The sequence below is a fragment of the Chlorocebus sabaeus genome, chromosome 14, assembly GCF_047675955.1.
Source record: "Chlorocebus sabaeus isolate Y175 chromosome 14, mChlSab1.0.hap1, whole genome shotgun sequence".
In the NCBI taxonomy this organism is placed as follows: Eukaryota; Metazoa; Chordata; class Mammalia; order Primates; family Cercopithecidae; genus Chlorocebus; species Chlorocebus sabaeus.
In genome coordinates this window covers 43,659,792-43,686,914 of record NC_132917.1, presented here as the reverse complement: position 1 = coordinate 43,686,914, position 27,123 = coordinate 43,659,792, and the positions used below count along the sequence as shown (strand labels likewise).

General features: G+C 37.2%; 1 protein-coding gene across 1 annotated transcript in view; it reads left to right on the top strand.

Annotated features, from left to right (window-relative positions):
* LRPPRC (leucine rich pentatricopeptide repeat containing) overlaps positions 1–27,123 on the top strand; it is a 115,866-nt gene that overhangs the window by 69,707 nt on the left and 19,036 nt on the right. Inside the window, exons 26-30 of the mRNA XM_007970785.3 lie at positions 7,398–7,466; positions 8,200–8,290; positions 15,552–15,694; positions 15,812–15,929; positions 21,397–21,523. Coding sequence (XP_007968976.2) covers positions 7,398–7,466; positions 8,200–8,290; positions 15,552–15,694; positions 15,812–15,929; positions 21,397–21,523 — 548 coding nt within the window. The remainder of the gene's footprint in view (positions 1–7,397; positions 7,467–8,199; positions 8,291–15,551; positions 15,695–15,811; positions 15,930–21,396; positions 21,524–27,123) is intronic.

Genomic DNA, 27,123 nt, shown 5'->3' with positions numbered 1-27,123 from the left:
TGGACCCATTGCCTTAAGAAAAATTATTTCATGTGATTAAAACTGTTAACTTATAAATACATCAATAATCATGGGTTTTCTCAGATTATACTTTGCTTTTAGTCAGTGTTGTTTTCCAAAAATACAGAGGGGAGAGGATGCAACAGTGGTGTTTGACCTCCTTATTTGTATATTGATGACTGCTTGTCATGAAACTGAAAATGTAGGCACACAACCCAGAAAACTATATTTTTTTCCTCCTGATGTTTTTTGAAGAGAATGGTGTAGTATAGAAAAGGAGGACTGTGAAATCAATTCAGAACTTTCTTATCTTTTCATTTTATGACTCAGTCTGCCCACTTGTCAGCGGACAGTGGGGCGTGTTGTCGTGCTATGTTGGACAGGCACTTCTGCAGTTTAAGTGGTTCATTTACATTTTCTAGAAAATGGTATAATTTCTTCCACATTCGCTTCTGAAAGTACAGTGAATCCAAACCTGAGAAGAGCTGTCTGGCTATTGAGTTCTGCTGCCCTATATGTACAGTGTCAGTATTAGCAGGTCACTGATCAGAGCAGAAATGAAGCTCAGCTTTGAGAGTTTCTACAGGAGGAAAGCATATGCCTGTCTTTGTGTAGTAAGATGTGAGAGAGCCAGAGGCAGAAGAGTGATTTCTTGTTTTACCTGCTTATGTGATAATGGACAAGTTACTAAACCTTTCTAAGCTTCCTCATTTATAAAAGAGAACATAATATCTGTCTTTAAGATTCAATCACATAATGTAGGTAAAGCAGCTTGCAAGTTTCCTGGTTTATGGTAAATGATCAATAATAATAATTCCCTTTGCCCCTTAAAGGTAAGGATTGTGTTGTCTTCTTTACCTCACGTAATTCAAAATACGATGTTCAGCATAAGATACATGTTTGTCACATGAATAGGCAAGAGAAGACTGCCTCTTAATTACTTAGAGCTTTGCCAGAGTACAACCACATTTAGGAATGGCTGTCTGCTGGTGACAGAATTTTTATAGTAGGTGTGTACAAAATTTTTTAAAGGGTAAAGAATAGCTTTACAGAAAGAATACTACAAGTCATGAGCAACATTTTTATCATTCCCAAAAAAAGTAATAGTGTCTTATCATTGGGTAGATTCACTATGGTTGAATTTCCAGACTTGCTTTGTATTTGAAGCATTGTGGAAATAATTAGATAAACCAGTCATAGGCAAGGTTCAGTGTGTAGTAAATATGACCTGCTTTTTGTCTGTCTGTTTTTTAAATGAGTTGGCATACGTGTATCATGTGTTATGTGTAATATATTTTACAGTCTCCAGTCTTTTTTTTTTTTTTTTTTTGAGACAGGGTCTTGCTTTGTTACCCAGGCTGTGTAGTATATTGGTGGCTTAGCTTACTGCAGCCTTGACTTCCTGGGCACAAGCCATCCTCAGAAAGACCTAGTCTGAAAAAAGTCCTTTCTGTAACACTTCATCTTACAGCAATTACTACATTCTGTAGATTCTCTTATTAAAGGTCTATCTCTTCAACTAGAATGAAGGGAAGGGAGAAAGACTGAGAAGGAAAGGAAGGAGGGAAGGGGAAACTGGTCCAACTCGGAAGCCATGCAAATGCTATCAATCACCTTCGATAAAGAGCTTCATTCTGGAGGTTTCGGATGAAGAAATCTGCCAATGCCACCTTTAAGGGTTCATAATAGGAGATACTGTATCAGATCTAAGAGCTCCGTTTATCTTGTACCTATGTTAATTCACCCTATTTTCTGTTAACTCAGGTCTCTATCCGTCATTTACATAGCATTTGAGATGACTGAGTAAAGTGTCTTAAAAATCCACCACCATTACCCTAATTTTGAATGTAGCAGTGTTTGGGGTGAGAATTAAAAGATGAATTGTGTGTTTCCACTTAGAGTAGAGACAAAAGCATTCCAAGCAGAAGGAACTGCCTGTGCCAGGACCCTGAGGCAGCAAAGAGGTTCCTCCCTTTATCCTTCTGCCTCTTAGAACTCTTATTAGATAACACTAATAAAATGACATCTGGAGTGTCTGGTACATTATCAGACATTTAATAAATGTTAGTTTGATTCCCTTCCTTCTCTATGCCATTCTTTCCTGTGTGGAAGTCAATCTTTTTATCTCTTCTGCAGATACATCCTCTGTAGGCTGTCTCAAGAACTCTTGGGAATCAAACCCAAGGGAAGAGGTTAGAGTAAGAAATGCTAAGTTTAAAGCAGAATTGTTTTCTCATCTTTGTGTTGGTTCTGAGAACCTAGCAGTGCCTGGCACATGACAGGCATTCAGTAAGTGATTGCAGAACTGCTCAAAGGGGTAAGGGTTAAATTCAATAATGTATTTCTTGATAGAAAACCTTTAATATGGTTACATTTCATATGTTATTTAACTTTTTTGCTTATATATATAATCTCTGCCTGGTCTTGAAAAAAAAGAATGAGTAACCTGAAAAGTGATACTTGATATGGTCTGCAACACTTTCTTCCTGGGAGGTAAATGAAGTACCTGAAAAGATCATAGACTGAAAGAATGAAGTCATTTTTCTGTTTGTTTGTTTACAGAGAAATACCTTATTTTACCATAATTTCTAGCAATAGGAGTATTGGAATAGCACTTAGGAACCCTGAGTTTTAGTTCCGGCTCTGCTATAGGAACCATAAAGGAGATCCCATCCATAAAGTCATAACAACATTGCTGTCTTTATGTATCAGGGGCTTTCAAAATGGTAATGACATTTGACCCACTTTTGAGAAATGATCCTAAATGAGCCTAAATGATCTGAAAACCAAAGTAGGTAAAGATGTAAATTATGATTATTACCTGTAACAGTGAAAGTTTTTCTCAAAGGAGAAAGGGCGCAAATGAACTTCAGTTTGTTTATGAAATGGAATGATGTGGCCATTAAAAATAATGCTTACAAGATTTTGGATTTTCGAATTTGGAATGTGCAACTAGTAAATAATACAGATAATCCAAAAGTCAGAAAAATCTGAAATCTGAAATGCTTCTGGTCACAAGCATTTTGGATAAGGGATACTCAACGTATAGCAGTTATGGAATTTGAAACCAGGCCCTGAGTTTCTGTTTTCTGTTGGTTCCCCTGTACCTTCCTACCTCCATGATCTCATGACCCCTCAATATCTGAACTGTCAAAAACAACTTACCCTTTCTCCAGACTTCCTCTTTCTTGACTTTTCCCTCTCTCCTTATCTGCTGTTTTGCCTTTCCATCACACTGCAGCCAGAGTAAATTTTGATCTCTTCTCAGTGGGGGGAAAAACTCTTGATGACTTTTAAGACCAAAAGTTTGGATTCCAGTGATCTCCCAGTCTTTGTTACTAATTCAGGACTTTTTATCCCATTTGCCTTCCTTAATAAGCCAGGGTGAGTCCTATACACAGACAATGGATTTTAGAGCTAGGGGTTTTTTTTCATTTGTTTGTTTTTGTTTTTTTGTCTTATACCCCAAAATTTCAAGATATGTCAGTTCTCATGTAAATGTATACCCCCTTCTTTCGTGAGTTAGTTTAGTATCTCCTATAACACCTGGTCAGGTGGATAATTTTTAGTTCATATTTTCGCCCTTATTATACATGGTCTTCAAGTCTATCTTGAAAAATTTTAGAGAAAAGGACAAATGCTAAAAGATTTAATAAGTACCATGAGACCTTTCTTGCTCCCTTGTTCTGTGATATCTATGGGGATAAATATAGTTGATCCTTGAACAACATAGGTTTGGATTGTGTAGGTACACTTACGTGTAGGCTTTTTTTCAGTAACTATATTGGAAAAGTTTTTGGAGATTTGAAAAAACTCGCAGATGAACTGCATAGCCTAGAAATACTGAAAAAATTAAGAAAAAGCTATGTCATGAATGCTTAAAATATAGGCAGATTCTAGTCTATCATTTGCTACCACAAAACATATACAAATCTATTATTAAAAGTTAACATTTATCAAAACTTACACACAGACTATACATGCTGCCATTCACAGCTGAGAGAAATGTAAACAAAAGTAGCAAAGTACTAGTCATAAGTACATTAAATTCACTGTAGTACATATTGTATTACTGTAATTATTTTGAATAACACCATGACATCCATACACAGTATCACTAGTGATGCTGGAAGTGCTTCTAAGAAGTAAAGTTGTGACATTTCAGGAAAAGGTTGAATTGCTTGATATGTACTGTAGATTGAGGTTTGCAGCTCTGGTTGCCTGCCATTTCAGATGGAAATTCATCTTGTAAAAAGATGTCATAAACTTACAATATCAAAAAATACAATACTGTAAATGTATTTTCTCTTACGATTTTCTTAACATTTTCTTGCTGTAGCTTACTTTATTGTAAGGATATAGTATATAATACATGTAACATACAAAATATGCGTTAATCAATTATTTGTTATTGGTAAGACTTCAGTCACCTGTAGACTATTAGTAGTTCAGTCTTTGGGAAGTCAAAAGTTATGTGTGGCTTTTTGACTGCACAGATGGTCAAACTCTAACCCCTATATTGTTCACGCGTCAGTTGTACTTGAACAGTACTTAGGTTGGGGTGGGGATGTTGTTTTCTTTTTTTTTAAGAGATGGGGGTCACACTATGTTACCCAGACTGGAGTGCATTGGCTGTTCACAGGTGCAGTCATAACACACTGCAGCCTTGAACTTCTGGCCTCAAGCAGTTCTCCTGTTTCAGCCTCCCAAGTAGCTGGGACTACAGGTGCATGCCACCTTCTCCAGCATGTTCCTGTCTTTGTCCCTTCTTTAAAGCCCTTGTGGACATGGTTTTTCCTCCTACTGTGTTAACGAGGGGACATGAGGCTAGAGCGGGCGGTTTTTGTTGTTGCTTTCATTTGACATCTCCAGCAGTAGTGACAAGAAAAATCAGAACAGGTGAAAATTTCTATTTGAGTTAAATTCAGGATAATCTTCCTTGAGACAGAGTTTGAAATGCAGTAGAAAAACTTTCATTTCTTTTTACTTAACAGGTAATAATTATTGGATATCTATTTTTACTAGTATACATAGAAGTTTATGATAAGCTTTTATGGTAAATTTACATCAGAGTGTTGTAGTGAAATTAAAGTAATGACAATTATTTTTGGCTTTGGATTACTTTTTCCCCCTATACAATTAAACTTAGTGAATTGCAACTGTAGAAAGTTGTGGTTTGAAGCACAGTAGCTCAGGTGGAAACAAACATGCAATTGTTTCTTTAAAAACAATTATTTTATCCTCACTATTCATTAGATAGATTGTATATAGCAACACAGAAAGAACTAAAGATGAGTTTAATTAACATTAACTGTTTTTTGATGTTATATTTAACATCCCAATTAGAATTCTATTCTTCTCCATGTTTTTATTACATTTTCTATTTCTGCTTTCAACTTGCAGTGTTCTGATGTTAAGAGATAAGCCAGAAATCTTGACTATTACAGCAGCCTAGGAGATTTAGTTAATCTGACCTAGATGTTCTTTTGATGATTGAGATTTATATTTGAAGTTCTCAATTTCAAAATGAAACATGGGAAGATCTGCCATATAAATCGGCTATCTTGCCAAAGACAGGCAGATTAATCAGCCACAAACCAAAAGAGTATGTCATAACAGTTGTGCTGTTTAGATTGTTGGCATTTGGATCAGCAATAATATTGAAAGTTGTAAGTGAGTGTAGTCCTTGCATATTGCCATGTTCTGAAGAGGATTATTTCATAATTTTTCAAGGGCTTTTAGTATATATTGACATTGCTTTCATTTTCAGTATTACGCATGTGAAACGAAATAAGTAATGTAAGAAAAATCCTTGAGAAGAAATTGTGCCTGAATGTAGATATTAATAGTATTTGAGACTATATTTCAATGACTAATTTATTCATCAGTGATTTCTTGTATCCCAAAAAGTGGATACAAGAAATGAGAACAAGTTATCCAACTTCTAGTCTACCAGTTTTTCTGTCATCCCACCAAAGCTGCAAGATGTTAGTTTCCACTTCAGTACTTAAATTAACATTGTACAATGTTATTTTTTTTAATTAAAAATAATGAGGACTTATAAATAAGAGATTAGATTCAAGGGATACCTGGTTTGATCAACAGAAGTGAGTGAAGAAAGCAGTAAAGGTACCTCCCATAGACTGTAACAGCCAGGGCTAATGAGTATGTAGTTTTCTTATAATGCTGTGATTGAAATGTAGTATTTAATGGTGAAGCCCTCTTACAGATGATGAAAATACTATAGAGTGACAAATCCTTGGAATTGTGTTGAAATGCTTTGTATTTTATTCCAGTATCCAAAGCTGTAAAATAAGTGCTTTGAGGCCAGACTTACTGACCAAACAATAATAGTTTCGAATTGAGGATGTAACATATGTCTCAATTGTTTAAATAAACTAAGACTATAAACCAATTTTAAAGTACTTAGCTTGTTTTGCTGTCTAAACATTTAGTTTTAGGTGCTAGGCAAAAGTCATTAGAGTACTTTTATCACTGTGAATTTTGCAAAGCATTTTCTTTTAAAAACGAAAGCCAATGGTTTATTATTGTGACAATTGTTATTTTGTGTAACATTGATAATTTTTGTCTCCTGAGTCTGTTGGAATATTTAAAGTAAGTGTGTGGGTGTGTTCAAGAGAGAGAGTGTAAATGAGAAAGAGCACATGTGGTCAGGCGTGGTGACCCATGCCTGTAATCCAGCACTTTGGGAGGCTGAGATGGGCAGATCACTTGAGGCCAGGAGTTTGAGACCAGCCTGGCGAACATGGTGCATCCCCGTCTCTACCAAAAATATAAAAATTAGCCAGGCGTGGTGGCACACCCCTGTAATCCTAACTACTGGGGAGGCTGAGGCAGGAGAATTGCTTAAACCCACGAGGCGGAGGTTGCAGTGAGCCGAGATCGTGCCACTGCACTCCATCCTGGGCAATAGAGTGGGACTCTGTCTCAAAAAATAAAAAAATAAAGAGCACATGCATGTGAATGTTGACACACCCATGTTTTATTTGACATTTTCTAGTTTATCGCTTATTTTTGAACTAAAGAAAGTATAACCATTTTATTAATTAAAGATTTATGGAATGAACATTGACCTGCAATGCAGCATTTGGAAATAATTGGCATCTTCTAGGCACAGGTTAAATATAGGTTGTGTTTTATGCTCTGTTCTAATCTTACTTAAAGGTCTATGATAACTATGGGGTTAATTTTAGTTTTGTATTAGTTATAGTATAAATTTAGTGTATACATTGTATACTAGTATATATAGTTTAGTATATAAGTTTAGTATATATGTTTGGCAGCAAATTCATAAGAAAAGAAACTGTCTTTGAGGAAAAAAATAATATTCAGCCGAAGCCTTACCTTGGGTGCTATGTGATTATTTTATTTTACAGACTCCAGGGATTAGAGCTCGATCTACAAGGCTTCAGTGGTTTTGTGACAAATGTATTGCAAATAATCAGGTTTGTATTTGATTCTGATGTCTCAGTCACCTAAAACTGTGAGTAAAAGGCAAGGGTCCTCTGTGTCACGTGAACGTTTGGGGATTTCGAGAGACGGGGCATTGTGGAAGCAGTGTTTATCTTGGTTGTTTGCCAGATAAGCAATGGCTTATTTATTATTCCTGAGGTGCAGTAGAAACCCTAAATTGTTAACCTGGGCCCTGAAGATTTTATCTTTAACTAGTTGGTTGGAGCAGGCCGACCTTGTGTCCTTGGCACTAATGCACTAAGCCTTCCTTAGTCCTTAGTGGCAGAAGGAGTTGCTTCCCAGAGCTCTGGAATTTCTGCTTGTCCTCTTCTGGTGCAGGTACCTGTTTGCATCATGCCAAATAAAAGCCCCAGGGCAAGAGGAGTGTAAAATTTGGAGGGAGAAGTATTTTGTTAGTGTACGAAATTCTCATTGAGTTCTCCCACCGAGATATCTTTGAATTAGTTATTCACATTGTGTTCTTGACTCTAAACTTTTTTAAAATCGTGGTAACATAAATATAATGTAAGATTTATCATTTAACCCTGTATAAGTATACAGTTCAGTGGCATTAAGTTCATTCATATTGTTGTGCTCAGCCCATTAACTTTTGAAATGAAGTTAAACTGCCCTTTGGTAAAGCTAATTTGAAAGATTATTCCACTGCTGTTTATTAACTATAAAATATATAGCAAGGTAGATCTATCTCTTAATCTTACTTTTAAGGTTGAAACTCTGGAAAAATTAGTGGAGCTGACACAGAAGCTATTTGAATGTGATAGAGACCAGATGTACTACAATCTGCTAAAAGTGTATAGTAAGTGATTTAACTATTCTTTATGTTTTCATTTATTCTGTTGAAGGCAGTGACAGGAAAGGAGTATTTGGTTTTGAGGGAGCTCCAGGGATTGTCAGAAGGCAGTTTTCATTCAACAGAGGCTCAAGTAGAGGCTAGCTTGAATTTTATCACAGAATGTTTTATTGTAGCACTAGGCACTGTATATCTTCATAATTTCTGACATTCTTACTGCAATAATGAGAAAGTACGAAAACTTTCATCAGAACCACAGAATTTAATAGGACTTTTTGAGGTAAGAATGATCTTTCTGTTCTTTTTATTTAAACCTTCAGGTAAATTTATTCGTCACTTTTATAAATAGGTAACCACCAAAACGTTGATGTATGTAGATATTTTTTTCTTTTTGCAAGAAGATGCATATCTTGCATATCTATATACAAACTCATTGTTAAACAGTTTTTAAAATGTCATATATTTTTGACTCAGTTGTATATTACAAACATTTTTCTGTATTTAATCACCTACAAATAACTAATATACTACATAGATGTACTAAAATTTATTCAGCCCATCTCCTGTTACTGGGTTTGTGAATAGATTTCCATTTTCCATTTCTAAAACAACACTACGTTATTCATTTTTGTGCCTTAATCTTCATTCACATCCTTAACTCTTTTCTGAGGCTGAAATCTTAGTATTTGTATTTGACATTTCAGAAACTTTTGATCTCTCTTTTCCAACATTGCTCTAGTACTTTTATACCAGTGTACACATTTGGAGCTTTACAGTTTCTTTTAGGATATTTCAGTGGAGAGGAATAACACTTAGAACAGCCAGTGACCTTTCCCTATTTGATTCATGGATATTTATCTAGATTTATTGTTCTTCTTTTGTCTTGGCAAATTTCCCTTCACCAAACAAATAAGGGGATTTATTTGTCTTTTCAGACTTGTGTTTATTACCATTGAAAGCTTTCTTTTACATCTTGATGATGTAAATGAAATTAAACTTGCTAAAAAATTTATATTCCAATTTTTGGTTGTATTGAAATACACACTTAACAGTGTAATTCTTAAGACTTTGGCTTGAGCGATGATCAAGTTTTTGCACACAATGCTGAGGTTGGTATTGAATGTATAGAAATAAAAACCTGTATTTTAGGCAGTTGGTCCTCAAATTGCAAATTATAATCTGTATTTGAGCACTAACATTCCACTCTACCTACTTTTTCTTCCTTTTAAAGAACAGTTTCATGATGAAATTCTAATGTGCCAAGCTCAAAAGAAATACTGACTGTATGTCTAAATGTGTCTTATTATTTCAAGTAGTCCTCATAGAAGACTATATAAACTTTGATTCAGAAAAAAAAAAAAAAAAAAAAAATCTATGAAGCCCTTACTGTGTGCTAGACATTGTGGTAGGCACTGCAGATGTAAAGGTAGTGCTCTGCTGAAAGGGTCAGCCCCATCACCAAGTCTTAACACCGCAGCGGGTAAGAACAAGTGTAAGTATGTGGTAGTCTAGGGCCACACAAACTTCTTCCTGTTCAGAAGAACTTTCACTATTAGTTTTGTTTTGTTCTTTGTTTTTCAGACAGGGTCACCCAAGCTAGAGTACAGTGGTGTGATCAGAGCTCACTGCAGCCTCAACCTCCTGGGCTCAAGAAATCCTCCCACTTCAGCCTCTTAAGTAGCTGGGACTACAGGCATGTGCCACCACACCCTGCAAAATTTTTTTTTTTTCTTTTACTTTTTGTGGAGACGGGGTCCCACTACGTTGCCCAGGATGGTCTTGAACTCCTGAGCTCAAGCAATCTTCCTGCCTCAGCCTTCCAAAGTGCTGGGATTACAGGCGTGAGCCACTGTGCCCGGCCTCTTTTTTTTTTTTTTTTTTTTTTAAGAAACAGTAAAAATATACAACGTTTAGCTTCATCTTAAAATTTCCATTAGGGATATATGGTCTTTGAGGTTTAATACTATTTTCTTGTCCTTAATTTCCTCTATCTGTCCTGTTGGACACCTGTCTCCAATTCTTGCGTTGCATTTGAGCCAGTAGTTTGAGAAGGTTGGCAGAGTGTGGTTAGTTTCTTAGGAGGCTGGAAGCCAGTGGAATCCTATAGAAAAGTATACATACTTTTTAACCACATTTGTATACCTACCTTCTGCCATGTTATAAATAGATAATCTGATTATAATAGTCCTAATCCTTTCCTTTCTGAAGAAGAAGCAAGCTATCCCCTTCTCCATTTTGCCTTCAGACTTGTGCCACTATTTAAATATTGTTACATGGACTCAGTTGCTTTGAAATGGAACATATGATATGAATTGGTGGTAAATGTGGACTCATACTTTTTAAAAATCCATATTTTGCATTGTGGATTTCTTTCATAGGATGCGATTTTAGCCCTTGAAAGAGATTGAATTAGTACTTTTTTTTGGATGTTTGTTGAAAAGCAACTTTCCTTTGTTTATTTTAAAACAATACTTTTCACATACCTGTACACACTTAATTTTGTGGTAAATTATACTACAGAAACAGGCACAAAACACAGATATGTAGCTCAGCCAACACCCATGGAACTGCGTTGCATAAGTCTTACATACGTTTAAATACAAGCTTTTATTAACATAAAAGTGCTTGCATTTTCTGTGGACTCAATATAACATGATCTGTTACAAAATTTTGTCATTATTCAAACTTCATTTCTATCCTTTCCAATATATTTTGAGCTTTCATTGTGACAGTCTTGCAAAATTAGCTTCTAGAAACTATAACAAACATTAATTACATGAATGAAATGACTTCCTCACTTGCTTAAGGAATTTTCTGTTATTTCTATATGACATTTTCCTATGTTCTGAACACTTCTTTACAGATAGAAAGTAGAAATTAGTTTCTTTGTATAGTAGTCTAGCCAGGAGTCAAGCTGCCTTACATTTGTAAGTTTGCAATATAATTCTTTGAATCTATTTAAAAAGTTTGTATAACCTCAGCATTTATTCTATCTCAATAATGATTTATATATTATTTCTTCAAGTAAGTATAGCCATTTACATTTCTTTTCGTATTGTGTGGCCTTTTCCTCCTCCATTATTACACAAGTGAAATGAACATATTCTGATTGCTAAAGATTCAAACAATATAATACTATACTAGGTAACTCTGAAAACGTCGTTGTGTCCACCGCCGCCCCCTAACCTCTTATCTCAGACGTAACTTTGTCAAATGGCCATCCTTTCCATGTCTTCTCTGTACACTGCCCTCTCTCTACCTTTATATCCATATATTTTTTATGTATGTACCTATTATTTTGATTCTTTTATATCCTGTTTTGATTGTTTTATACTCTACATGTTTCATGTTCTACATTTCTACACTGTATTCTGTGGCTTTTGTTTTACTTAACAATATGAAATAAATTCACAAGAAAAATACTTGCTTTTTCTCCCTTTTAAAATATGAATCTTGACTGCTGGTATCCTTAAAACCTCTGAGGTTGATGAATTTTTTTTAATGAATTTATGGGTTCTTCAAATGTATTTGTGTGTTATTTTAGTCCTTATTTGTTTTAGTGTTCACATTATCTTGTCTTGGGCCATTGGGAACCCCTTCACATTGTCTCCTGTGTTGGATTCTATGTTGCCTGACACACCCCATTAGTCTTCGTTAGTGTCTTGTTTTCAGGCATAACAAGACAATCCAGGCTTATGTTACATCATTCCCGTCCTAGACTGTAATCCTTATTTTATAGGGGAATGATACTTAGGTCCCATAATCAGGTAATTGACATGGGGAATATGGAAATTGCCCCATCATGTCATTGTATAAAAACCATGAGCCTTATGATTAAAACCCTGAAGTAGAGATCTCTTAGTTTAATACCATAGAGAACATGTGTGAAAAGTGCCACCTGGTATACCCTGGTTCCATAGCCATAAAATGTTGCCCCACAACTGTGTCTATTTTTGTAAAATTCACTAATATTGTCAGAAATCTTTGGTCTTACAATGTAAGGGTTCTCAGAGGTCATTTAGAACAGTCTGCCCTCTTGTTCTTTCAGGAGGGAACTGTGAGTTCCAGGAAAGTGATGTGATTATAGAGGCAGAGTGTCCATTCTTTGGTCTTAGCTCAAGTTTGTGACTGTTAGATTATTTGAATAACATTATTGTCTCAGGATTTTAAACACACAAAGGATATTATGAAAAAAAAGGCATAGGCTTTCTGCACATTTGTGAGAGTTTACACACAGCTGCAGATTTTGACACACTGATTTGCTTGACTACTTCAAATCTTTGTTTTGTATTTTGTGATCCAGATACAATTCCAAGAAATTTTTTCCCTCTGAAAAATATTTACTGAGTTATTTCATGCTATATTATACTAATTCTCATCTGTATTTTGAAATATTTTCTTAAGTTGCTAGTCTTTTTGTTGTTGTTGTTGTTTGTTTTTTGAGACAGGGTCTCACTGTCACCGAGGCTGGAGTACAGTGGCACAATCTTGGCTCACTGCAACCTCCACCTCCCAAGTTCAAGTGATTCTCCTGCCTCAGCCACCCCAGTAGTTGGGATTATAGGCATGCACCACCACATGTGGCTAATTTTTGTATTTTTAGTAGAGATGGGGTTTCACCTTGGCCAGGCTGGTCTTGAACCTCCTGGCCTCAACTAATCTGCCCACCTCAGCTTCCCAAAGTGCTGGCATTATAGACATGAGCCACTGTGCCTGCCCACTAGTCTATTTTAACAGGTGCATCTCTGTAATATCCTTGTCCTCCCAAGGTAGAAGCTTTTTATATAGTTTTGTGCTATTTTTTAAACAAAGAAAATAATGTTCCCAGAATTCTTACAGCCTAAAGGCACAGAGCTGTAGATTATCCACCCACCTTTTTATTGTTCAGAATAATTAAGTCCCCTTTTAAAGGTCCTTAGCAGTACTGTGTTTAGCTGTTGGAAACCTTCCCTATCTTCCCACAGTCCACAAGGACCTTTTGGCAGTCAACAGAAGTGCTCCACTTTTTTTCCTTCTACGGAATAAAGATTCAGAGACTTGGATTTTTTTTTTTTAATCAAATAAGTTTTATACTTTCACATACTTGAAATACTTGAATTATATATTACACAACATTTTAATGAAGAAAAAGCATAATTAGCTAATGAGAGTCTTGTTTTGAAAATTGGTTGTAAATGTAAGGTTTTTATATTAGTTGGGTTAATCTTATCAGTATATGTATAAAATCACTCTGCGCTTTATGCTAATTTCTGCCATCTGGGCCTCCTTGCAGTGTAGTCTGTGTGAAAGTTTAGGCTGCAGCTGGGCACGGTGGCTCACACCAATAATCCCAGCACTTTGGGAGGCCAAGGCAGGTGAATTGCTTGAGGTCAGGAGTTCAAGACCATCCTGGCCAACATGGTGAAACCCTAAAAATACAAAAATTAGCGGGGCATGGTGGCACACACCTGTAGTCCCAGCTGCTTGGGAGGGTGAGGCAGGAGAATCGCTTGAACCCTGGAGGCGGAGTTTGCAGTGAGCTGAGATTGGGCCACTGCACTCCAGCCTGGGCAACACAAGACTCCATCTCAAAAAAAAAAAAAAAAAGAAAGTTTAGGCTTCAGTCTGTGTGACCCAGGGGAATTTCTCTACTCATTGTTTAAGGGTTTTTTTTTTTTTTTTTTTTTTTAATTGCTGATTTCCCTTGAAGAATGAGTATGCTTGGTTTTTTGTTCTTTGAATTTTTTACTTTTAGGAGTCATTAGTTATCAAAAAACTTAACTTTTTGGTTTCGGGGAGAATAATCTAGGAAAATCCTACGTGTTTTAGTATTTTTCCTCTGAAATGCTGAGGAACAAATGTATTCATGTTGCCTGGAACATTTGTGCACTAAAACAAACCCTTCCTTCCGAGAGCTGGACCCCACACAATCCAGATATTTCCTATACATACTGGCAAATTTAAAAAAAAAAAGATCTAAAGCAGGTCTTCTGTGCATTTAATAATTGTGTTGCACTTGGTGTCATGTGACATTTTTCATATCTTGCCCCAGTTTTTCACAAGCAGAAATTAATTTATTATATTAAATGACTTGATCTTTCCATTTCCAACCCTGAGAATTTCTAAAAACAAAGTTTTGATTCTGGAGTTTTTGCTATTTGTAAAGACTAGATTACCACATGAAAGGAAATGGACTTTTCAATACGAAGGGATCTGCCTATTTCCTTCCCAGCCGACTTCCTGTCCCCTTGTAATAGTCTGATAACATTATCAGTTGAGATAAGAAATCTAAGGAGATTCCATATATCTCACATGGTCATAGAAACTCTTCGTGTCGACAGAAGAAACATAGACTATTCTCTCTATTCAACTAAGTGAAAAGGTTTGTCACTTGTAAAGAGAATTACACACTTTCAGTCATTTTAGTACACACCACAGCTGTGTACTATACGGCAGCCCCCAACCTTTTTGGTACCAGGGACTGGTTTCATGGAAGACAGTTTTTCCACAGACCAGGTTGTGGTGGGGGACGGGGATGGTTTGGGGATAAAACTGTTCCACCTCACATCATCAGGCATTAGTTAGATTCTCATAAGGAACACACAACCTAGATCCCTCACATGCGCAGTTCACAATAGGGTTTGTCCTCCTATGAGAATGTAATGCTGCCGCTGATCTTACAGGAGGTGGAGCTCTCGGGGCAATGTTTGCTCGCCTGCCCACCGCACACCTTCTGCTGTGTAGCCCGGTTCTGTAGCCTTTGCAAAGATCATGGATGTATGTATACTGTATGCACCACATATGAGCGTGTATATATGTATACTGCATATGGTACACATATATATACATACGGTATGTATGTATATATGGTGCCATATGCAGAGTGTGTGTGTGTGTGTGTGTGTGTGTATCCATGATCTTTGCAAAGGCTAAAGGTCATAGTTGAATTGTTACCTGTTGCTGATTTTGATTTCAGCAGTAGGCACTTTCTCAGTAACATTAAAAAGACAAACTTTTTATCAACATGATTGAAAGTGTTTAATAAAGTGTGATGGGGGCTTCTTGTTACTGCTTTTTGATAGGTAGGGTATTTTTGGTTTGTAATTCAGAAGTACAGAGAAAAGTTCCCTTCCTGACTTCGGGTCACAGTCACATTTGGTTCCTTTCCCTAAAGGGCAGCATTTGGAATAATGCTTTCTTCAACATCAAATAAGAAAAGTTCTAAATATTTTTGTGAATTCTCTTTAGTATATTTATTGATTAATTTCTGCTTAATCAAATTCTACAGAAATGAATGGTGACTGGCAAAGAGCTGATGCTGTCTGGAATAAAATCCAAGAAGAAAATATTATTCCTCGTGAGAAGACATTGAGATTATTAGCAGAAATCCTTAGAGATGGTAACCAGGAAGTTCCATTTGAGGTACCTGAGGTAATTGTTTTTGGCATAATCATAACAGATTTTGTTAGTATAATTAGGTTATAGATTAGCCTACTTTTATACTGAAAAGATCACCAGTTTTTATTTAACAGAAATTTTGTTTTAAAGTGGTATGAAGATGAAAAACATTCCCTGAATTCTTCATCGGATTCTTCATCAGACTCAACCACAGAACCTGGTTTCCAGAAAGATATATTGTATGCCTGCCAATTGAAGCAAAGCAAAGGCAAGCACATATGGGAATGGCGGTGTGGGAGCGGGGGGTCTTCTTTCTAATAGCAGTGTGGGAAGTGCTGTAGGTTAGAGATAGGACTTAAATTTTATATATTTCTTGTCCCCTTCCATACTTTAACGAAAACATTTTGGGGGGCAAGTGGGAAAATTTAACTGTTGACTGAGTGGTAGATAATATTAAGGAATTACTCATTATTTTTTTTGAGACAAGTCTCACTCTGTCGCCCAGGTTGGAATGCAGTGACATGATCTCAACTCACTGCAAGCTCCACCTCCTGGATTCACGCCTCCTGAGTAGCTGGGACTACAGGTGTCCACCACCACACCTGGCTAATGTTTTGTATTTTTAGTAGAGACGGGGCTTCACCATGTTACCGGGATGGTCTCGATCTCCTGACCTCGTGATCCACCTGCCTGGGCGTCCTGAAGTGCTGGAATTACAGGCGTGAGCCACAGTACCCAGCCGGAATTACTTATTTTTATTAGATGTGATAATGGTATTATGATTTACTTATAGGAAAATATTCTGAAATTTTGAGATCCACATGAGTTATTGAAGGATGAAAAAAGTCAAGATTTCTATAATTTATTTTAAAATGCTTAAGCTATAAAAAACAAAGCAGGCTGGCCATGGTGGCTCACACCTGTAATCCCAGCACTTTGGGAGGCTGAGGTGGGCAGATCACAAGGTCAAGAGATTGAGACCATCCTGGCCAACATGGTGAAACCCCATCTCTACTAGAAATGCAAAAATTAGCCAGGCGTGTTGGTGCATACCTGTAGTTCCAGCTACTTGGGAGGCTGAGGCAGGAGAATCGCCTGAACCTGGGAGACGGAGGTTGCCGTGAGCCAAGATCGCACCACTGCACTCCAGCCTAGCAACAGAGTGAGACTCCGTCTCAAGGAAAAAAAAAAAAAAAAAAGCAAATCTGATAAAATGTTAATTGTTAGATATAAGTGATGGATATATGGAAGGTGAGGTTCATTATACTATTCTTTTTTTTTTTTTTTTTTTTTCTGGAGACAGGTCTCGCTCTGTCACCCAGGCTGGAGTGCAGTGGTTTGCAGTCATGGTTCATTGCAGCCCCCACCTCCTGGGCTCAAGCAGTTCTCCTACCTCAGCTTCCCAAGTAGCTGGGACCATAGGCACACATCACCACACTCAGCCAATTTTTGTAGTGATGAAGTCTTGCTATGTTGCCCAGGCTGGTCTTAAACTCCTAAGCTCAAGTGGTCCTCCCACCTCGGCCTCACAAAGTGCTGGGATTACTGGTATGAGCCACCACCCCCAACCTGTACTATTCTTCATACTTTTCTGTACATTTGAAATTTTTCATAATAAATGCCATTGTTGGCATACATTTTTATTAAAAATATTTTTTTGAAAATAGCGTTGTGGCAAATATAACTTACTTGAAAGCAAAAAATGATTAAGGCACTAATTACTATACTAGTGTGTATTGAGGTGATCCAGAGGTATCTTGAGGTTAGAGGTCTGCTTCTTGACTTTCTTCCCTTTCTCTAGTATTAAGTTTTCCTGAAGACGTCTTCACCTCTCTTAATGCCTACTTTAAATTTTGTATGACCATCGTTAACCCTCTGATAGGAGCTTGCAAGTTGAATTTTATATTTTCACTTAGACTTCTTATACTGTTCCAGAAGCATATATTACTCTTATTTTCTTTACTTTTATTAATTTCTTTTCATTCTAGCTTTCCATAGAATGATTCCTTCAGTTTTAGGGTGGATTTCAAGGATGATTTATGATTACCATTAAGGCAATCAAGGATGGTTTAAGTTTACCATTAAGGAAATAAATACAACAAAATTCTTTTTTTTAAATTTTAGTATTGATAGTTTTGAGGTTTGTTTATTAGAAAGGAATCAGTGTAGACATTTATGGAACTTCTTCATTTCCTAACTTAATTAGAAGGCTTGGCTAGGCTTGCAGGCTTGGGAGGCCAAGGTGGGCAGATCACTTGAGCCCAGGAGTTTGAGACCTGCCTATGCAACTTGGTGGTATCCCATCTCTCCAGAAAATACACAGATTAGCCTGGCTTGGTGGCACAGGCCTATAGTCCCAGCTACTCAGGAGGTTGAGGTGAGAGGATCAGGAGGTTGAAGCTGCATTGAGCCATGATCGCACCTGGGTGATTGAGTGAGACCCTATCAGAAAAAAAAAAAGGAAATTTTGTGGCAGTGATGTAAAATGTATGAAGTAAAAATAAGCTAAGTTCTTATGCCTCCTCAGTTACCTCTATTCATTCTGAGTCATTTTCTTTTCTTTTTGAGACGGAGTCTTGCTCTGTCACCCAGACTGGAGAGCAGTGGTGCATTCTCGGCTCACTGCAACTTCCACCTCCCGGGTTCAAGTGATTCTTCTGTCTCAGCCTCCCAAGTAGCTGGGACTACAGGTGCACACCAGTCTATTCAGTCTATATATCTTTCAGTACATGCTATGCATCTTTGAAAGCGAAGTATAAGATTAAGCTTGATCAATACTATGTAAATGTTCTGGTGAAGTGGTTTTTTTGTTGTTGTTGTTGTTTTGTGGTTTTTTTTTTGTGAGACAGAGTCTCACTCTGTTGCCCAGGCTGGAGTGCAGTGGCGCAACCTCTGCCTTCCGGGCTCAAGTGATTCTCCTGCCTCAGCCTCTCAAGTAGCTGGGATTATAGGCACCCGCCACTATGTCCGGCCTTTTTTTTTTCGTATTTTTAGTAGAGATGGGGATTCACCATGTTGGCCAGGCTAGTCTCAAACTCCTTACCTCAAGTGATCCACCCGCCTAGCCTCCCAGAGTGCTGGGATTATAGGTGTGAGCCACCACCAAGCCCGTCCTCTGGTGAAGCTTTGATTTGACCAAAATGAATAGTGTACAGTTTAAGTGAAAACATTTAAATAGTTAACTAAATGATTAAATACAATGCAGTGCATATTATAAATGTAGAACTACCTCTATTCTGGAATTTTCGTTTATCTAATTGGTTTCATCCTGTTAATTCTTTTTTTGGGGGGGGGCGGGGGGTAGAATGTTGGTCTGTCATCCAGGATAGAGTATAGTAGTGCAATCTCGGCTCACTGCAACCTCTGCCTCCTGGGTTCAAGCGATTCTCCAGCCTCAGCCTCCCAAGTAGCTGGGATTACAGGCGCCCCCCAGCTAATTTTTGTATTTTTGGTATATACCGGGTTTCACCATGTTGTCCAGGCTGGTCTCGAACTCCTTACCTCAAGTGATCCTCCTACCTTGGCCTCCCAAAGTGCCGGGTTTACAGGTGTGAGCCACTGTGCCCGGCCATAATCTCAGGATTCGAATGTTTACTGAAATGTGAATGCTTTGAAAATTGAATGCTTACATTAACACTTTTTTTTTTTTTTGAGACGGAGTCTTGCTCTGTAGCCCGGGCTGGAGGGCAGTGGCCGGATCTCAGCTCACTGCAAGCTCCGCCTCCCGGGTTCCCGCCATTCTCCTGCCTCAGCCTCCGGAGTAGCTGGGACTACAGGCGCCCGCCACCTCGCCCGGCTAGTTTTTTGTATTTTTAGTAGAGACGGGGTTTCACCGTGTTAGCCAGGATGGTCTCGATCTCCTGACCTCGTGATCCACCCGTCTCGGCCTCCCTAAGTGCTGGGATTACAGGCTTGAGCCACCGCGCCCGGCCAACACTTTTCTGATAGTTCGGTCTACTTAAAGGCATATCGTGATTGTCACATCAGAAACAAACGTGTGGTGAATGGGTTTGGTATAGTAAAATGCTAATAAAAAAAAAAAACTAATAGGGACTAATATACACAGCCACACCAAATTAATGTGAAGACCACAATTTTAGAAAACAACAAGAGTTTCCAAATAAGTGAAATATTATGTATGATTGTTAGGAAGTTGACAATAATTATATTGCATCTTAAGTTTTTAGCCCCCTAAAAAGCATTGGGTATTGAATGGCAGATTTTATTGCAGTCATCTTATTGTGTGTCATGGTTTAAATATTTTATTTAGCAGAGCTGTTCTGTGACTTTAATAAGTAAATAAAACATTCTTAAATTTGTGATGCATTGATACTGGTACTCGAATGAAGATCTGTCATTTTCTCCCATTTTAGAAAAGTGAAATACACCGAATAGACTAGGTATCTGATGGAAATGATAGTGGAGTTTCTTCTTGCATATTAGCGTGTTTTTATTTTCTGTTTTTTGCCAGTGTCCTGGAATATACAGTTGTTCACAACCATAGAAATCTAGTGTAAGGCACTTGGAAATTTAATGACTAACAGGGACTGTTCTATGGAAGACTTACTTGTGCCATTGTTACTTGTGCCATTGTTACTTTCACTTGCCCAAACTGTTCTCCTTAGTTAAGATGCAAATATAAATGTTGTCATATTTTTTTCCTCCAAATTTAGCTTAAAGGGATAAATATTTCTTTGACAGTGCCACTTAAGTTTAATTAAGGGGCTAATGCACACATCCCCTAACTCATACATAGAAGCGTAGCAATTTTTGCATGTTCAGAAACTTCTAAAGTAGCTTAAAATGTTCTTCTGAACATTAAATAATATCATGTTCCGTCTTAATTAGAAGTTTTATATTTCCTTACATTGAGCCCTATATTCGTAGAACTATCACATAGGCCATACGTGATAGTTCAGTTATGCCCCATCTTTATTGTGATTTGTTTATACACAGAAGGGAGTAGATTGTAGTTTCAGTTGGCTGTTTATAGCCAGGCAATTTTATTTCAGAAAAGTAAGTGACTGAAAAGTGTAGTTACTTCTCTTTTGGTAACATCTTTTCATTCACTGACAGTTATTGTGAACAAGTGAAATAAAACTGTTAATCAGTCAAACAAATGTTGCTTAGTTTACTTGTTAGATATCTGTATATTTGAAAATTGTATGTTTTTGTATAAGTCCTGTCGTAGCCAAATAATGTGATCTCCTAATTTTAGAATTATAGGCTATATTCTCTTTAGTGCTATTGTGTTGAAATGTTAACCATTGTAACCACCCACTTATAGATTAAAGATTGCTTTAAAATGAATCTTTTGCTCCCCTCAATCTAAATTATACCTCTGGTTTATTTGGACTTTAACACACATTTTGCGATTTATTTTGAAACTAGTATCATCTTTTCATAAATTCAGAAGAGCTGTTTCTCATTTTTATTAGAAAGAAAATAATTTATCAACTTAAGAAAGCTGGTATGAGAAATCATTTTAGAGGAAACCACTTCAGGCACCATCCATTCGGATTAAGTTGTAATTTCCAAAACTGTAGCTTTGTCTTTAAAATATTTGAAGAATTGAAGAATTACGTCAGTGTGTCTCTCTATAGAGTGGTAACAGTGGGTTGGTATTAAAAAGCAGAAATATTTGGGTTTAGGTCTTTGTTTCAGGATTTTTTCCATCCTTTTGGCATTTCAGAATAATGTCATCTCATTTATTTTTTGTCTGTTTTCTCTCATAGAGGCATATGGTATTTTCCTGAAAGCAAAACAGCAAAACGTTGTATTTAATGCTGAAACCTACAGTGATCTCATTAAATTACTGCTGTCAAAAGAGTCTTTTACACAAGCAGTGGAAGTGAAAGCATTGTAAGTATTAGTCTATTTATTAAACCTGTTGTTTAAAAAAGAATATTGGCTACCATTAGCCAATAATAATAATAATGTGCTGTGTAGTGCAATTGCTTGATTGGCCTCAGCTACCCATAAAAATCATATGAAATGGTTAACTAATTTTATCAGGGTTTTTTCACCCTAAAAAAAAAAAAAAAACAACCATTACTGGCCATACACAATGTAGTACATTTTGCTTAATGTTCCATCACGATTCATTTAAGATATCCAGGCACAGAAAAGTAATTTTATTATATTCTGTTTCTTGTTCAGCAACTAAATCCATGTACCTTTTGTGGGGGGAGTAGCCTGAGAAAACAAAGACACCATGGACTTTGAACTTAGACTAAGATTTGAATCTTACTTGAAAGTTCTGTGACCTTGGGAAAATTACCTGCCATCTCTGATCATTCATTTTTCTTCTGTATGATGAGTGTATGATAATATTACTTAATACTAAAGATTTCTCCTAGGTGTTGAAGAAGGTAGTGTGAAGTAGAAAAAACATAGGTACTGAACACATTTTCTTTGTGTTTCCCCCTCCTTTCGTGTTTTTTGATTAAAAAGAAAAATAATCTGACTGGGCGAGGTGGCTCATGCCCGTAATCCCACAAGTTCGGGAGTCCAAGGTGGGTGGATCACCTGAGGTCAGGAGTTTGAGACCAGCCTGACCAACATGGTGAAACCCCGTGTCTACTAAAAATACAAAAATTAGCCGGGCATGGTGGCGTGTGCCTGTAATCCCAGCTACTCAAGAGGCTGAGGCAGGAGTATCACTTGAACCCAGGAGGTGGAGGCTGCAGTGAGTTGAGGTTGCGCCACTGCACTGCAGCCTGGGTGACAAAAGCGAGACCCTGTCTCAAAAAAGAAAAGAAGAAAAGGAATAATCTGAAAAAAATTTTAAGTCCACAACACTTTTAGAATATTAGAATCCTAAGGAGAAAATGGATGCCTGCCATCCTTTCACATCACAAGAAAACCTGGCAGTGTCCTAGTGTTGCTAAAGTTATGCATCATAGGCCGTATTTACTATCTGTGTTTTAGTATTGAAAAACGTGTTCTGTATGACTGTACTTGCCTGTGTGTATGTGTGTGTGGTCTTGAATCATCATTTGTATGTCTTGATACAAGACAGTTGCACTAGGACTGTCGGGTTTTCAGTGTACTCTGTGTGTCATTTGTGTGTTTCCTCAATTCCTAATCAAATTATATATATATATCTCTAGAACACTCGATATACCCTTAATTAGTGAATTGGAAAATTTGACATTGAGCAGTATCCTGTCATCTGTAACCACTAGGTCAAGGGTGTGGATCATCTAAAATTACTTTCCTCAGAAAATTATGAAACTCTCCATGCCAACCCTCTCCATGATAATGAAGGAGAGCTAGAAAAAAAAAAGAAGCATTTTGTGTTGAGAATTAAGTATGATTAAGTGATGAGATAGAAGCAAAGACAGAAAACTTAAAAAAAATTAGATTTTGAGTTTGGTCATGAAGATCTCTGAAATACTTCCTAGAAGTACAGGTTTTAATTTTTTTTTTTTTTTTTTTTCTTTTTCATTTTCATTGGGTTTGTTCTAGAACAGTGATCCTTATTCTGGTAGCGTAGAAAGATTTCCTCACAGCTCACCACAAAGATTCTGATTCAGCCAGTTTGGTGTGGGGTCTGAGAATGTACATTTTACTCTATACCCCAGGTGATTGAAGAATCATGTCTTAAACATTTTGATCGCATATGATTAATAACAAATTGTACTTGTTATATCACATGTAACTATATTATAAAACATACTCAAAATAGAAAATCTTCATAAGATGAAATTTTTAAAAAGAGATTTAAGCCCAGGCACGTTGGCTCATGCCTGTAATCCCAGCGCTTTGGGAGGCTAAGGCTGAAGGATCACTTGAGGTCAGGAGTTCGAGACCAGCCCAGGCCAACATGGTAAAACCCTATCTCTACTAAGAATATAAAAATTAGCCTGGTGTGGTGGCGGGCGCCTGTAATCCGAGCCACTGGGGAAGCTGAGGCAGGAGAATTGCTTGAACCTGGGTGGCAGAGGTTGCAGTGAACCCAAGATCGCGCCACTGCACTCCAGCCTAGGCGACAGAGCAAGACTCTGTCTCAAAAAAAAAAAAAAGAGAGAGAGATGTAAAGGTTTTCTTGCCTCACCCTAGAGTGTTCATACAGTGTACATGCCACTCATTGAAGACCACTGGTCTAGAGTAGTTTCAAAATGGCAGTTGCAGCCAATTAGTGGGTCATGACATGTATTAAGTGGGACAGAACCAACATTGTATTAATGAAATAGTATAGACTATTTCAGAGTACTTCTGTAGTAAAGATATTATTTCATGAAAAGTTGCTTTCAGTTATGCGTGTGTGTGTGTATCTGTGGATTGGGTTGTCATGTAAAACATCATTTCTTACTATAGTCCTCCCATAGATCTTGATCTACGAAGGTTGAAACCGCCGACCTGGAAGATAGTTGTAAGCATGACCTCTATTTGCCTTAAATTTACAACCTGTGAAATATAGGTTTATCTTTTTTTTTTTTCCTTTAAGTTCTAGGGTACATGTGCACAACGTTCAGGTTTGTTACATATGTATACATGAGCCATGTTGGCGTGCTGCACCCATTAACTTGTCATTTACATTAGGTATATCTCCTAATGCTATCCCTCCCCCCTCCCCACAATAGGACCCCGTGTGTGATGTTCCCCTTCCTGTGTTCAAGTGATCTCATTGTTCAGTTCCCACCTATGAGTGAAAACATGCGGTATTTGGTTTTCTGTTCTTGCGATAGTTTGCTGAGAATGATGGTTTTCAGCTGCATCCATGTCCCTACAAATGATACGAACTCATCCTTTTTTATGGCTGCATAGTATTCCATGGTGTATATGTGCCACATTTTCTTAATCCAGTCTGTCACTGATGGACATTTGGGTTGATTCCAAGTCTTTGCTATTGTGAATAGTGCCACAATAAACATACATGTGCATGTGTCTCTATAGCAGCATGACTTATAATCCTTTGGGTATATCCCCAGTAATGGGATGGCTGGGTCAGATGATATTTCTAGTTCTAGATCCTTGAGGAATCGCCACACTGTTTTCCACAATGGTTGAACTAGTTTACAGTCCCACCAACAGTGTAAAAGTGTTCCTATTTCTCCACATCCTCTCCAGCACCTGTTGCTTCCTGATTTTTTAATGATTGCCAAGGTTTATCTTCTTCCCTTCTCTAGATCTTCATGAAGCCTTCTTGAGGTATGATTGACATGTAAAAAGATATATATTTAATGTATCTATCTCAGTGAGTTAGGGGATAAGTGTACACCCTTGGAACCATTTCCCACTTCAAGGTCACAAACATATCCTTCCCCTTCCAGAGTTTCTTCCCACCCTCAATATTATTATTATTATTATTATTATTAATTGGGTTTTGTGTGTGAGAGAACACACTTGTGATCTTTCCTCTTAGCAATTTTCAGTATAAATACAGTATTGTTAGCTGTTGGCACTAAGCTGTATAGAACTCTAGAACTTATCTTCCATAACTGAAACTGTACTTTAACCATTATCTCATTTCCCTTCCTCCCAGTCCTTGGCATCCGCCATCATGCTCTGCTTCTTAGTTTGATATACAAGTGAGACTTTTCTTTTAGTTGTGTTATCTACCAGGGTTATTTGGGAGTTGCCTTCCCCCATGCATCTGTATGCACCCAAGAGAACCCAAGATCCAAAGCCTGAAGTCAGTCTGGGCTTTGGATGCATGTCCTCTCCCTTGAACCAATAAAATGTTATATCTGACTATGTAGAATTGTTTCATAGCTTAAATTGTTGAGTACTTTAAAAAATAATGCTGGACTGGAAATTCAGAAGTGAAAGTTCAAGTTACTAATTATCCAACTATGTTACTTGAGGTATTTCAAGAGATATTTTGTGGGTTCAGTTCCTGTTTATTGCCAATTAGGTCCTCTCTTCCCATTCCCATTCTATGTCAGTGATCAGAGTGAAAAACAATTGTTGGTTTTTTATAGGCAACTTTATTATAATATGGTGGCCAAATGAGCTACTGTAGCAAATGGCAGTACCGCTCTAGTATTATTCGGGCAGTCTTACTCTGGATCCATAGCTATCTGTTGTTACAGTTTTCTATGTAATGTCACTTGGTCAACCTTAAGAGCCATGGTTTTGGTGGAGCATGGTGGCTCAGTGTCTCACGGCTATAATCCCAGCACTTTGGGAGATCAAGGCAGGTGGATCAGTTGAGGTCAGGATTTCGAGACCAGCCTGGCCAACTTGGTGAAACCCTGTCTCTACTAAAAATAGGAACAATTAGGTGTGGTGGCGCATGCCTGTAATCCCAGTTACTCAGGAGGCTGAGGCAGGAAAACGGCTTGAACCCAGGAGGCGGAGGTTGCAGTGAGCCAAGATTGTGCCACTGCACTCCAGCCTGGGTGACAGAGGAAAAAAAAAAAAAAGCCATAGTGTCATTTTTATTTTGCCTTTGTTGTCATCTAATATGTTACAGATATGCTTGACCTCTAATAAGATTTCAATTTTATTTACAAAGTCATTTAACCTTCCCAATAAGCCATGGAATCTCAAAAGTAATAGTAACTGCTGCCTTTTAAAAATGTTCAATAAACCAACTTTCTTTCATTTTTTAATTTCCTCATGGTTCAAAATAATTTATCTGTAGTAAATGCTTTCAAGGGAGGGAAACCTCTTATTCAAAGAGCAGTAGGGGATACAAACTCTTGTTTTAAATCTCTGCTAACATTAAACCATATTCTTAGGGAATTTAGGAATCATGTAACAACAACCCTACTTTATCTTTTGAGAGTAGAACTTGATTTTCTCTCGTTCCTCTTGGCTTCCTGTATCATTCTGTTCGGAAATAATGCTATGTCTGTCACTGATGATTTTTATTGGCCAGTTTTTGTTATCCTAAATAATATAATCACCAACTAATGTCCTTTGTGCATGTTATGTAAGCACAGTCATTGCTTACACGAAAGCTCACTTCTCATGCCTATATTACATGTATTATACCATATTTACTTTAAAATGTTACCTAAAATCCATTAAAACCATAAGGCAACCAAAGTCTTAAATTTGAAATGCTGTCGTTTCAGAGCAATAAATTCTCTGAAATGTCCAATGCGAAAGTTTCCCTATAATACTATCTTCTTTGGTTAAGATAGTTTAATTTTTGCAGTTGATTGTAAATTGAAAGAGGGGTACTCTTTTTCCCCTATAATTTTTTTCCCTTCATTTTGACAGTTCTAAAAATAAAATGTCTGGAATTCTCTGCTATCTAGTTCAGTAACCACTAGTCCTATGTGACTGCTTAAATTTAAATTAGTTAAAATATAATTAAGATTTCTGTTTCTTCATCAGAGTAGCCGTGTGGCTAGTGGCTCACCGTGTTGGACAACACAAGTGAAGAATATTCCCATCATCACAGGAAGTTTGATTTGACAGCTCTGGACTCGATTTTTTCGAGTTTTAATTTTGAAAGATCAAAGTTAGGAATCAAAAGTTAATGTCTTTTCGTATAAATGATT